At 54.4% G+C, this 14,676-nt stretch overlaps 1 protein-coding gene across 1 annotated transcript in view; it reads right to left on the reverse strand.

The window, feature by feature from the left end:
• CMTM4 (CKLF like MARVEL transmembrane domain containing 4) overlaps window positions 1-14,676 on the reverse strand; it is a 39,086-nt gene that overhangs the window by 12,086 nt on the left and 12,324 nt on the right. Inside the window, exon 2 of the mRNA XM_075537302.1 lies at window positions 1,159-1,335. Within this exon, the coding sequence (XP_075393417.1) occupies window positions 1,159-1,335 (177 nt within the window). The remainder of the gene's footprint in view (window positions 1-1,158; window positions 1,336-14,676) is intronic.

Consider the following 14,676-nt stretch of genomic DNA (forward strand, 5'->3'; position numbering starts at 1 on the left):
TCACCTTGGACTGCACAGCAACAGTAAAGAAGAAAGGGAGTCCATGCTAAAGGCACCACCACCAAAAAACACAGGGTCCTCAAGATCAAACAGCCCCACAGGGAGCCGTTAACACCTGACAGGGAAACACAGATCCAATGCTCCCCGGGGAGAGCTGACCTTTAAAGTGCCACTACTCTCCTCCCAGCTTTCAGAGGTGAGACTGGACCAACTGAGTTTTCAACTGGAATCGACTTTGCTAGTTCACCGCTGTTCCATTTCCCTTCTCCAGAGTGCTGGCGCTGACGGGGACACGCCTGCCTCCCTTCACCCCGAGGCCCACACAGGAGTGGCTGTGCCAGGCAAGTGACAGGCTCCCGGAGCGGGAGGGCCACCTTCCCCGGTCGGTGCATGCAGGCACCAGCACCAGCCAGTGGCGGGGCCAGGTGTGCTGCCCACGTGGCTCCAGAGCCCCATCCGGGGCGGTCTCCTCGGCAGGAGCCCGGTGCCCGAGTGGGTCTCCCGCTCTAGCTGACAGTGGGGCCCAGGTGTCTCCCTGACCAATTTGCTTGTTTGCACAGAAACATCAAGTGTGCAAACCAGTGTCACGGTTCCTTCTTCACACAGTCGAGTCAGGACAGGGAATGCCGCCCGGAGATTGGGGCCTGGTGGTGAGCACCCCTTGGAGGGGGGGGGGGATCCCACTCAACAGAGGTAGGGGTGTCCACGAGCCAAACCTGGAGATACCTGCACTGCACTGCAACCCGCCCGCCCATCCTTCCAGGTGCTCTGAACATCCAAACGTCTCTAAGGGCCTTTCTAGGCAGATGTTGCAAGTTGCTGGCATTTTTCACTCCCAGAATCCTCTCTTCCAGAATCAATACCTTTGATGCCTGTCTGAGAAACGGGCAAATGTCTCAATGTTTCTTTCCTTTCCTATCCTCCCCGGATAACGTGGTTTCTCTGATGATCAGGGGACTGAAATAGCAGGTATCAGAGAAAAAAAGAATCCTGGTACTACCCAAGGGTCGTTAGTTCTAGCTCACCCTGGAGCGAGACCGACAACTGCCCGGGGAGTCACGATTGGCTGCTTCAGTGTGAAAGTGAACTAGGAGCCAAGGTTCCAACCGACCTCGCGGGGGGCTCTCTGAGGTGGGGGCGGGAGGGGGGTGCACTCACCGTCAGGTTCCAGTTGATCTGGGGGATCCGCATGTGGAGGTTGAGACTGAACAGAATCAGTAAGACGCCAGTCACCACAAACGCACTGCAGCTCACAAACTCGAAAAAGTAGAGGCCTTCGCAGGGCGAGCACTCCATGATGGTCTCTATGCAGATGAACGCCGTCAGGGCCGTGACCTGGAAGGCAGACGCAGGGCAGGTGGGCACCCGCGCTCGGACACTCGGCCGGACCCAGGCGCCTGGCAGGGGTGACTGATGCCCCACCTTGGCGATCCACAGCCACCCAGCTCTCCTTGGGGGCAGCAGTGTCACAGTCAGGGGCAGGGCATGGCCGCATCCTTAAGGAAGAGGGGGTGCGGGTGGGAGATATCAAGTCCTTAATGCAAATAACGAAGCCCCCAATGAAGCACCGAGAGGCCTGGCACAGCTGCCCAGGGGCGAAAGGGCAGTCTTTGCAGGTGTTCTTGGTCTTCCCTCTGCCCACAGGTCAGCAGACAGGGCCTTGGAGCCTCTATCTATCACAGCAGCTGCAACAATGGGCTCAAACCTACCAACAGGTGGGAGGACAGCACAGTAGACCGAGGGCGCTATTTTGGTCTCTTGTACATTGAGTCTGAGTCAGAACCCACCACCCCCACAATTAAGCCAAACAGGAACCAAAAACTGCTGTGGCGGGTCGATTCTGCTCTGCAGCCACCCCAGAGGGCAGAGCGGCACTGCCCCAGGGCATGGGCGTCCAAGGTTATCACCGTGATGGAAGCACGGTACAATGTGTTTCTCCTGTTGGATCGCTAAGCCAGGCACTCAAGTTTGGTGCCACCAGAGCTCCTGGGCCACTCACTAAGTTGGATGGAATCCTCACAGTGGCCATTTTATCCCCAGGAATTCCACCGAGGGATGATGTAGAAGTCACCCAGGATAACTGGGTTCCCTGAGACGACCAAAGAGTGGCTGGTATGGCCTCCTCCCTGGTGACCCCCAAACCCAAACACATTGCCTTCCCGTAGGTGCCCGCTCAGATCACCCTACTGACAGACAGAGCTGCCCTGAGGGGTTTCCAAGGCTGGGAATCTTCACAGAAGCAGAATGGTTGATGGGCCCCAAGTGCTGACCTTTCTGTGTTTAACCACTGGGCCATCAGTCCACCCAACGCACACGCACACATATGCTTGCTCTCTCTCTCTCTCTCTCTCTCTCTCTCTCTCTCTCTCTCTCTCTCTCTCCGTTCATGACCTGTGCTTTCTAAAAGCTTCTTTCTAGACTGATCATAAGACAGTGGACTAGCAGTTCATGAAAACATTTTAAAATAAACCGATAGTAAGAATCAATTTCTTCTCCAACCCCTCAGGACTAATAATGAGAACAAAGATACCAAGAGGGGAAGGGGAAGGTGGGGGGAGGAAGGGGGAACCAAGCACAATGATCTACCTATAACTTCCTCCCAGGGGGATGGACAACAAAAAAGTGGGTGATGGGAGACAGCGATTGGTGTAGTAAATGGGGGGTGGTGGTGGTGGTGGGGAATTATAAATTATTAAGAGTTCATGAGGGAGGGTGGGGGAAGGGGGAAATGAGGAGTTGATGTCAAGGGCTCAAGTGGAAAGAAAATGCTTTGAAAATGAAGATGGCAACCTATGTACAAATGTGCTTGACACAATGGACGGATGGTGATAAGAGTTGTAAGAGCCCCCAATAAAATGATTTTAAAAGATCACACCAAAAATTTTTCTTTTCCAAAGGGCCCAAATTGTAATCCAGCAATATGTCCCAGAAAACGTGAGCTGAGAGGTCAGAGAGATGTCACAAAAATACGTCAGCGTTTAAGGCCAGTTTCAGACGGAGATCCAAAACTGCGTTCACAGCCTTGCAGGAAGGGCGGGGAAGCCGTGAGCACCTGACCCTGCGATCAGTCTTGCCCTCCACTGAGCACATGATTACAGTCCGATGCAGCCCCCTCCCTTGCCAGCCCCCCTTTTCACCTCTGTGGCCCCAGATGGTCCTGCAAAGCCAACAGCAGCACCAGGGCCCTCTACAGACTCTCAGGCCATGGCCGACGCCTTCGGTCAGAATGGGCTTTTTTCCACGGTCCCTGGATCTTCAAGTGTGGGAGGTCTGCAAGGCACAGGCTGTCCCTGGGGCCATTCGCTGCCCACTAAAGGCTCCAGTATCTTCAAATGCTCCCCACCCCGACCCCCACCCCCACTCAGCACCATCCCCTCCCACATGCACACCTGCTGTGTCCCTCTCTGACAGATGTCTCTGTATTCCACCCGCTCCCAGAAAGCTTGCAATCTGTGACTACATCCTACTCTTGACAGGTGTACCAGCATGCGTCTCTCTGCCTCCTGGGCCTCTGGTCCATTTCCCGCTGCCCCACAGCACCAAACACAGTGCCTTGCATGTCTGCCGTCCCTGAAAGGAGCCGGCTGCTAGGGAAGGCTGGCGGTTCAAAACCACAAGCGAAGCAGGTCCGTGGACAAGAGACCTGGTCACCATTGTCCAAAATCCCTATAGCTCACAGACAAGAAGCCCCTACAAGGTGGCTCTATTCTGCTGGGTGGGGTCGCCGCGTGTCAGACTCCACTCAATAGTCCTCAGTAACCACAATTCCTGATGCGCTGGTCACAGCAAAGGAGGGGCAGCTCTTAAAAAAAATAAAAATTGGGAGTTTTGTGAATGGGGTGAAAGTTTAGAGAGGTCATGGGCTTGACATTCAGCAATTCGCCTGCAGTCTGACTCATCTCACCTGTGGCAACCCCTCACTGTACCGATGACCCCTTATCCCACTTCTTCCCGGCCTCTCCTCAAGCTTTGTCCTTGGGGAAATGTTGCCCTTTTGAACTTATGTGGTTCATGACTTTTTTTTTGGGTTCATGATTTTAACACAGCGGCAGGGGTGAGTTTCAGTGGAGACCTGAAGGGTAACCAGAGGCCATAGTCTTGGCGGGTGGCATGGGGGGGGACACCAGTCTCTACAATCAATATCCTTTCTCCCACTCTCTCCAGGTCCTTCCAATGATTCCTTTGCAGAGCAGTAGGTCGCAGGCGTTGGGCACCATCTACTTCTTCTGGTCTCAGGGTGGTGGGGACTGGTGTTTGCGTGGGCTACGGCCAGTCCACCGAACCATGTTTTTTATTTCCATCCCTCTTCTTTCCCTGGGCAGGGATATTGATGACTGTTTAGATGCCTGTGCAGGGGGAGGTGGGGGTGGGGGCTCTGCTTTTTCCATGACTTCTACCTAGCAATCCCTCCAGGAAAGCTCTCCAGCCAGGCCTGGCTTTTCCAGTTATGTTGAGACACCACAAACCATGGCCTCCAGGGCACCCTTTGTGCGTCTCCCCGTGGCTCTCCCTGCTACTCACAGAATGAAAGACCAGAATTCCCCCACCGCAAGCCCATGCTTAACCTGCTAGGCATTCCGGGAAGAAATGCTTCCTATAAGGGAAAGATTGGATTTCGCCCCCCTCCTGCCGTTTCTGTAATTGGATCTGGTGTCTTGGCAAGAAATACCGCCCTGCGTTGATAGCACGGAGGTGTCTGTGCACTGACTTCAGCCATACTTGCTCGGGAAGGCAACACCTACATTCCTCAGGACAGAAATAAACGATGCTTCAAGACATGCCAATCTAACAACGCACTCACTGGCATCGAGTCAATGCTGACTCAGAGTGACCCCGTAGCAAACCCGTGGGTTTCCCAGAGCTCTGGGAGTCGGCGGCGGACTCATCTTTCTCCTGAGGAGTGGCTGGTGATTTTGAACTGCCGACTCTGCGGTGAGTAGCCCAACTCATACCTTAGCCCATCACAGGGCCAAATCTACGAGGCCGTTCAATACAGCAGTAGGTAACACAGACAAAAAGTCCTGACCCACTCATGCCATCATGTAAGAGGCATTTAAATTAAAACAAAACCCAAAACAAGCCTAGTCCTGTGGCTAGAATTGCCCCCCATTGCTCCCTTGGAGCAGCTGGTGGGTTTGAACTGCTGATCTTTGGGGTAAACGGCCAAGAGCTGACATCACTCCGTCACAAGGGCCCCCTTGTTTAAATTATACCAAACCAAACTCACCGCTATCGAGTCACTGCGAGCCCGTGGGTTTCTGAGATGGCAATTGGTTACAGGAGTAGAAAGCCCAGTCTTTCTGCCAAGGGGCTGCTGGTGGTTTTGAACTGCCTACCATGCGTGTAACCGCTGCACCACCAGGGCTCCCATGTAAACCAGACAGACATGCAAAACTAACAGCACTCACAAAGATGCAATCCCAAACCATGCCACACAGGCCTACACACAGGGGCAGCCAGGGAGGTCTCAAGGCTGTGATGAGACGCAGCTTCTATTCCGCCAGAGTTCCGACAGAGAACCCGGTGTGTCCCCGCTTCAGAAGCCAGCTGACGTCATCCGCACCCCTGACGTCTGTGAGCGTGCCCCCTATGAACCGGCTTATGGTAGTTGTGCGGGTGGGCCCTGACACAACCACACACACAAAACAAAGTGACAATGGTTGCCCTCAGTGGACTCGGACCCATGGTAGCGCCAAGGGTGTCAGGACACAACTGAACTCCATGGGGGTTTCCGGAAAACCGATGGCCCGGCCTTTCCTCTGTAGCACTTCTCAGTGGACTGGAGCCTCCAGCCTTCATTGAAGACACACACACACACACACACACACACACACACACACCACCCCCACCCCTCCACTCCCTGCGTTGCAGGGATTCTTCTAAGAGGAGACCAAAGAGGAGAGAAGATACTATATGTGTATGACAGGCTCTGGCGCTGGAAGAAGGGGCCACAAGCCAAGGGATGCAGGCAGTGAAATGAGATTTCCACCTTTGTGCCTCCCAGGGAGAAGGTAGCCAGCCCTCCCAGGCCCTTGGTCTTAGATGGCTCCTGGGCTTTCACCTCCCATAAGGAGTTGGTCTTGGGAACCCACAGGGGCAGTTCTACCGATTCCTGTCCTAGTGGGTTGCTACCAGTGGGCATTGACCCGATGGCAGTGAGTTTGGTTTGGGTTGGTCCTGCAGGCTGGAAGGCAAACAGTGGGCACTGGTCAGGCGGCTGTGTTTGTGGCGGCAGCAGCAGAAAGCGAGCACGCGGTGTCTCCAGGTGGGGGACCTGCCAGGATGTCAGGAAGGCCTGGAGGACTTTCTCCCTGAGTGCTGGGGCTGGGTCAGGGTTTGTAAGCTGCTCATCTGCTGGTACACATCAAGGAGCCCTGGTGGCACCACTAAGCTGCTACCCACCCGCCGTGCACTAAAAGGACGTGACCGTCTGCTTCCAGAAAGACTTGCAGCCATGGAAACCCAGTGGGAGAGTTCTCCTCTGTTCTGTAGGGCCCTAAAGGCTCAGGGGAACAGAGTGAGGCTGCCTTAAAGCATTTGCTCTCGGGTCAGCGAGTCCATGACACGGTCTGCAGAGGCTCAGGCCAGCACTTGGCATGACCCGCACAGGCTCTGTGCTGTCTTGCCCACTCCGATGCAGGCAGCATCTCTACCGCGCAGCAGCACAGGGCATGCATCCAGGCCCCGAGGCTGCCAAGAACTGGCACGGACACCCCAGTGCCTGGCTGCCCTTCCCCACAGCAGGTTCCTGGTGCCAGGTGGCCCTCCTCACACTCTTGACCAAGGAAACACCCAAGGCGGCACCATTTCCAAGAACACTTCCAGGAAGTTGAGCCAGGAAGGGCAGACGGAGCTGAGAGGGCCTCTGACCTTGAGTGCGGTGGCCCCGTTCTCAAAGGGCTGCAGCTCCGGAGACAGTTTAATTGCTCTGAGGACCACCATCCATGACACGCGCCGGAGGAGGGGACACACGCTGATAATGACGGATACAAGGGTGGACAGGTGGTGCAGGGGAGGTGCTGGTGATAGGGAGGGAAAGGGGACTTCCGGAATGAAAAACTGCAGGCAGCAGAGGGGAGGGGGCAGTAGAACGGACTGATTGCACGACTCACTGTAAAGACGACTCGACCATGGGGTGGGGGTGGGGGGTGCTCTAAGACAGGTGCAGTGATGATTGTACAATTCTCTATATGATTGTGTCACGTGCTCATGAAGCGCCAATAAGACTGACTGTTAAAAAAAAGTAAAGACAAAAGAAAAAGCATCCGTGGGTGGGACCCCCTCCAGGGAGGCATCGCTCACTTAAAATGTCACCCTTCTCGTCCCAGTCAGAGCAGGGAGCAGACAGGCTTTGGCTCGAAAACATCATTGCAAGTGTGGATTACTTCACCTGTAAGCCATGCTCCGGGTCCCACGGCTCCTACACAGCGTCACAGTCTCAGAGACCCGATACCGGGTCGCTATGGGAGAGGGTCGCCTGCAGGCGTGGGTCTGCTGGGCTGGAAAGTACTGGGGCTGTGGCTCTGAGAGTTGCCAAGAAAAAAACCCCAAAACAAATGTCCTCTCAGTGGGCAGTTCACACCCAGCCAGGGGCTCCCCTGTCTCACGGTGGTCCTGCAGGGCAGAATAGGGCTGTCCAGGCTGCAGTCTCTCCAGGAGCAGACCGCCACACCTCTCTCTCAGGATCTCTCTCTCCAGAGACACAGTCTAGGACACCCCGTGGGGCTGGTCTCCTCGGCCGGCGGGGTTCACTGGAGGTGAAACTGACCCCGAAGCACATGACTGCACTTCCGCCTGTTGGGGAAGACAGAGACAGCCCTCGGGAGCAGCTAGTCTCCCAGGCGGGCAGGGACACTCATTAGGCAGTCCCCATTACTTACACCAAGGCGCCAATGCAAATAAGCTCATTGTTGGGAAAGGGGCAAGGGGGGGAGGGACGGGGACAACAGGGTGAGGCTGCCCAGAGAAAAAGGAGGCGGACAGCAGGGCAGGGGCCGAGCGTGGTGACATGTGCTGAGGCGGGCCATCAGCAGGCTGCTCTGCCCCTGGAAGCTGTCAGCTTGGAGCTTGGCTGTGTCACTGCGACCTCCTTTAGCCAGCGGTCCTGACAAAATTTTTCAGGCGGGGTTCTCCTGCTGTAAGTCATGTTGCCATTTGGGAATGCTGAGCTGAAAAATGATCGGCCAGAGTGCTTCTTAGAGGCAAGGATAGCCAGCCTTCCTTCGCCTCACATACTTTGGGCATACTGTCAGGAGAGACCGGTTTCTGGAACAGGGCAGCGCTTGGGAACGTGGAGGGGCCGCTTAGGGAGGTGGGCTGACCTCGTGCTGCACCAGTGGGTTCCGGCATGGGAACCTGGTGAGGGTGGCACAGGGCAGTGGGAGGCAGTACTCCATCCTGTCATCCAGGGTGGCTAAGGTGGGAACCGGCTTGATAGCACCTCACAACACCAGAAGGCTGAACAAAAGGCAAGGGGTGGATTTGGGTGACTGCATTTCCCAGTCTTCTTCTGGCCAGACTCCCTGAACGGCCCTGGCAACCTCCAGCATCACAGTCACCCGCCTCGGCTACCTGGCCAGGGGCCGGCCACGCAGACCTCAAGCCTTGCCAGCAGCCTGACTGGGGACCTCCGGGGGCTCGGTCCACGGGGCGATGCGAGCCGGCAGATGGTGTCGTGCGCAAGGTCTGTCCCAGCTTCAAAACCGCCATCGGGAAAACCATGCTATGTGGCTCGATGAGATAATGGCGCATGATTTCAGAAGACCACAATACCGGTCAGCATCTTTCTTGCCAGGAGCGGCCACGGAGTCCGCCCACCCAGCCCCACAGCTGGGCTCGCCGGCCCCTTACGTGAGCGATGGAGCAAAAGCAAGCATGCTGAGGGGGGGTGGGAAGGGATGGCCTGGGACTCAAACTGGCTGGCAGCAAGCTCTTGGGTCCCCTGCGCTGTGTCCTGGCTCCGTGGGAAAAGGTGAGACCCCAGGAAGCACTCACGGGGACCCTGGGGGGACAGAGTCCTGCATCCCTGCAAATCTTCACTTCCCCATCCTTCCTCTCCCTGTCTTAGCTCACGAGCCAAGCTCCTGACTGGGGGCACCTCCCCTCCTGAGCAGCTGACAAACTTCCTGGATGGGGATGGGAACAGGTCTTCATTCCTCTTGAGAGAGAAACCTTGTCATCAAACTGAAACTTGGGTCAACATAAGGCACCTGGGCCATCCAACTCAGCCGTGAGTCCCACAGCCCAGAGCTGCACTGCCACACCGAGGCAGGCCGTCGGGTCAGGGCCACTTTCTGGGAAGGGCCGTCTCTCCGTGGCCGAGCCTTTGCTCCCAGGGCCTCAGAACTGTAAGGCTCCAGGGGTTTCCATTCCCCAGTGCTGGCTGCTAGCCGAGAGGGTGGAGCTGTGAGTGTACCCAGAGGCGCCTGGGAAGAAAGGCCTGGTGACCCGGTGCAGAAAATCAGTCAACGACTATCCCACGGATCACAACGGCCTGACCTGCAACCAGTCACCGGGCGGACAGCGTTTCACCATGAGTCAGCCCTGCTCCAGGCAAGGAAATGCAGCAGCCCTGTACACAGTGGCTCTTACTCAGTCACAATGTATCGCCATTGCTTCATCTACGGTCACAGATGTACCACAGGAAGGCAAGGTGTTAGAAAGAAGAAGGACAGTAAGGCAGGCATAGCAGAATGGGATGTATTTTCTGCCCGATTTCTGAATGGTGCTAAACAACAGTCTTTGTTTTTTTTTTAAGTTATCAGTTACACACATTAGTTCCAAAATAAGAAGGAGCGACCTGGGTACACACCTGGGGTCCCAGGAGGAAACCTTATGCTGGTAGAGAGGGTCTCGGAAGGACGGCTCTTGTGTGAGATCCGTTCTGAAAGTGGAACTGAAGACAAAGGTCTTGAAGAGACACCGGTGTTGACGGCGACCAGGCAGGGGCGAGCACCAGGAGTCCTGGCCGGGTAGTGGCTATGCATTGTGCTGCTCACCATAAGGTCAGGAGTTCGAAACCGCCCACCTCTCCGCAGGAGAAAGCAGGGCTTTCCACTCCCTTAAAGAGTTAAGTGTCCGAAACTCACAGGAGTAGCTCTAGGCCGTCCTACGGGGTCGCTCGGAGTCGGCATCCACTCCAGACAGTGAGTGAGGTTTTGAGAGGGGAGGAGAAGCAACGGGCTAGAGGGCAGATGGGTGTTAGCTTGGGCGAAGGGGAAGATAACACACTACAGGAGGAAGCAGGGGGAACAGGAGAGGGTGGACAATAGGGTACACCAGGGGGAGGTTTCATAAGTTGTTGAATGCAAACAAAAAAATGATCTGATCTTTTATTGATGTAACTCACAATAAAACTTTTGGCTTTAAAAAATCTATTCTGTAAATATGTATGTGATCTGTGCTTACGAAAATCGACAAAATGTTGGCTAAAGAAATCACTCTCCAACAAAACTCGCTGACTCAGTGACTAGCTGGGGGTTTCCGAGACTAACAGTTGACGGGAGTAGAGAGCCCATTCTCTCTCCCTCAGAGGTGCTGGTGGTTTTGAACTGCCGACCATGCATTTCACAGCTCAGCCTGTAACTGAACCAGGGCTCCTTAAAGAAATCAAAGATGACCTAAAGCAGTGGAGGGATATACTGCGTCCATGGAGTGAGCGTCTGAACATGTGAAAATAGATCTGCAGATGATTCTATACACTGAACACGCTCCCAGACAAAATCTGATACATACATACATACATACATACATATGGAGATAGAAAAGGCCAATTCTAAAATGTATATGGAAACCAAATTGGCCAAAATAATTCGGTGAAAGCACTAGGTTGGACTACACCGTCCCAGGTTTTAAGAGTTACTCTCAGGCTGTGTCAGTGAGAGAGCAGGCTGTGGAAGTTACACGGCAGGAACAAGGATCGATCCGTTGATCAGCACAGCGATGTGTAGGAACCACGATCACGTTACACGGAGGGGACGATGGTCTCCTCGTGATTCTGCTCCTGTGGCACACCAGAGAGGGACAGAGAACCCATCTGGGGATTGGCAAGCCACAAGGCACAGTTGTGTGGTTGGTGGAACGGCATCGTGCCCTCTCTGTGGGGGAGTGGCTAATCAAATAGATGTGTACGTTGAAGTTCATGGAGCTGTGCACCCTAACAGGGCAGCTTTATGATATGCTAATGTTTCTTAAATAGAAAGAATCCACGGAGACCACCACCAACCTGGGAAGGTGCCTGAACCTCTAGCCCCACTCGCGGCAAGTTCTCGAAAGGAATGGGTGCAATTCCCGGAGAAGTTTTGTTGTTTAATCCCAGAGGAGGGCACAACTTCTCAATTGGCTTTACATGGTTTCTCTCCCAGGTTAATTTTTTTCTAAGCCTGCAGCTTTTTTTTTTTTTTTTTAATGGCTCAGGCATGAGACAAAATGAAAATAACACGATGAAGGATGAAGGCTTAGCTCTAATGTGGCAACCCAAAGTCTTGGTCAGGGCGAGCAGGAAGCCTGGGTGGAGCTTCCCCCAGTGGGACAGCGCCCCGGGGGCAGTGCAGGAGGCTGTAAAAGCAGATGCCCACACTTCGTGCCGGTGGTGGAGTGGCGTTGGCTTGTGATCTGTCTGGTTGGCAGTTGGAATCCAGCAGCAGCTCTGGGGGAGACAGAGGGGGCTTTCTGTTCCCGTAAACAGTCAGTCTTGGAAACCCACAGGGGGTTCACTCTGAGTCAGCAATGCCTCGATGGCAGTGAGTTTTTTTTGTTTTGTTTTAATCCTCAGTACCTTTTCTCTTTTTAAAGGTCATTTTAGTGGGGGCTCTTACTGCTCTTATAACAATCCATGCATCAATTGTATCAAGCGTTATTTGTACATATGTTGCCACCATCATTTCCTAAACATGTACTCTCTCTTTGAACCCTTGGTATCAGCTCCTCTTTTTCCCCTCCCATCCCTTGGTGATCCCTTGATAAAGTATAAATTACTATTATTTTCATATCTTACACCTAATACCATCTCTGTTCCCCCGTGGTTTCTGTTGTTCCTCCCCCTGGGGGGAGTGGTTATGTGTCGATCATGGTGATTGGTTCCCCATGCCTCCCCTCCTCTCCCCCACCTTCCCAAGTTAGATTATTTTTTTTGAATTGGCTACAGTATAAAGTTTTCATTGCCAAGAGGTGCTGAGGAATTTTATTTTCTGAAATAGGGGTTTATTGATTGGTCAAATAAGTCTGGGTAGCCAAGTGTTTTATATTATCTTATAGCAGTGGTTCTCAACCTTCCTAATGCTGTGACCCTTAAATGTTGTGGTGACCACCAATCATAAAATTATTTTTGTTGCTATTTCATATGTAATTTTGCTACTGTGAAAGGGTTGTTAGACCTCTAAAGGGATCGCAACCCACAGGTTGAGAACCACTGGTCTAGGGTTAGGCCAACATCCACAAACATTCCCAGGTATGTATGCCTTTCTGGGAAGTAACTCAACACTGAGCTCAGGTTTGCTCAGAGGCACCGACCTCAGGCCTAGGGCTGCATCTCCCAGCCAACAAACTAGGCAGCAGTATTAACACAGGCCCCCACAGGCCCCCCTCGAACCCCACTTTCCTTAAAGCACTGGGCTATCCATTCTGGCACCACCCAGAAGGGGCCTCACATTTTATTTGGAAAACAGCCTTCAACGGCCACTCAGAACCCTGCTGGGCTCTGCCCTGGGCCACTTAGCAATAGGGGTGAGTCTTTGGCCCCTGTAAGACTGCACATGGCTTTGGGAAGTAGGAGGGCCTGGAACCCAGTGCCCGCTGCCCCACTCTGCCCATCGGACACAGAGCTGGAGAACAGAGCAGGAAGTAGATGGGGCACCTAAGACTACAGAGGAGCCAACAGGGGGCCGGGTGGGGTCAAGCCCTCTCTAAGGGGCAGTAAGGTCATATCCAGCTCTGTGAGGAGAGGACACGAGGGGCCCTTGACCTGGTAGCTAGGCGGAGCCACTGAGTCAGGTTGGATAAAGCACTTGACTCAAGTAAACCCACCCCATCCCCACCAAGAGTGGTGCGACCCAGCTGCCTGGCCCTCCACTCAAGGCTTGGCTTAGCACCTGAGTGCTGCTCTAGGTGTGTGCACGCCTGCACACACCTACGTACATTCTGGGCAATCCAGAGCTGACCCACACTGCAGATGGCAGGGTCCTGGGAGCAGCCTGCCGGCCAGCCACCAGGCCCTTCATCACAAGCACCCCAACAGGAGCTCACTGTACCGAGTGACCCCTACCGACCTCTGCCATCCTGCCCGGCCTCCTCTGCACAGCTGCTGGGACTCGAGAACCACCAAGCTTTGTGTTGTCACCAAGTGCTTTGTCGCTGTGCCACACACCCCTCCGCTCTGCATAGCCTGCAGTCTCCGGCTGGACGGACAGACAAACGGATATCCTGCAAACTCACATTCGGAGCCGGACTGTGGGACTGATCTCAGGACAGAGAACTCCGGTCAAAATCAGTCGGCAGGGTACCAGCTGCCAAAAACACAGCCTGGGGCTGCTCTGACGACCTTTGGCTCTGCAAGGGTGGGGGAGGAGCCAGTGCCACACCAGCCATAGGCCACGCCAGGCTCAGAGAGCCCCCCTACTCCCTCCTTCTTTACCCAATTCTGACACCAGCCCTGCAGGACAGAGCAGAACCACCCCTGGGGGGGGGGGGTTACACATCTGTCACAATTTATGGGAGTAGAAAGCCTCCCCTTTTTCCCACAGAGCTGCTGGTAGACTCGAACCGGTGACCTTGCTTGCGGTTAGCAGGCCACCCAGTCACCCATGGCGGGTTGCTACGAGTCAGAACCCACCGGGCCAATGGCAGGGACAGTTTATTCTGACACCGACCACTCCTCCCACAGCACTCCACCCTTCTGCTCGGTTGAATGCTGTTGCCTACCGCAACCAGGGACTCAGGAATACTCACAATGAAGGGAGCTGATTAGGGAAGTTATCAGGTTACCACAAGCTGGGATCATAAGACACTAAGGATAGGGCCTCAAGTCCTCCGCAGGGCCTCCCACAGTCAAGTCCCTCTCTGGTCCCCTTGGCCTTGGCCTCCGCAGGCCAGGAACCCCACCAGACGTTCTGCCTCACAGTCTCCATCTGCTCTGTCCCATGGTCTCCTTGCCTCGGCCTCTGGTCCTGGCATGCACAGGGCAGTGGGTTATTTAATGTGGCTCCTCTTAGTCTGGGTGAGACCTTACTGGATATGACCTTACTGCCCCTTAGTACATCTGTTAACTCCCAGCAAATTATTTTTCCTGTGTAAATATGGGTCAGAAGATGGGGGCGGAAGACACTGACAGGACCCACCTGTGAGTAACTATTAACACCCATCTGCTGGGTGTACTCTTGGTAGGTAGCAGGAGAAAGACAAGGTGGCCCCTCTCCATGCCTGAAGGCCCCCTCCAAGAGATTGGAAGAGAATCAGGGGAGCCCTTAGCCAGCCACAAAGACTAATTGGGCCGCCCACGGGATCAACCAACACCACTGACCCCTCCTCTTTCTTCACCCTTGTTTCCTGTCCTGTGCCCTCTCGGCGGTGCCTCGGTCTTTCTAGCCCCAGGCTACCATGTGTGGGTGTGCAGTCCCATGCGGCTGCCTGTGTTAGGTGACTAACCTGACACTTCTGTCCTTTATAAAAGCCCACTTGGAT

Source organism: Tenrec ecaudatus, chromosome 18 (assembly GCF_050624435.1).
Source record: "Tenrec ecaudatus isolate mTenEca1 chromosome 18, mTenEca1.hap1, whole genome shotgun sequence".
NCBI lineage: Eukaryota > Metazoa > Chordata > Mammalia > Afrosoricida > Tenrecidae > Tenrec > Tenrec ecaudatus.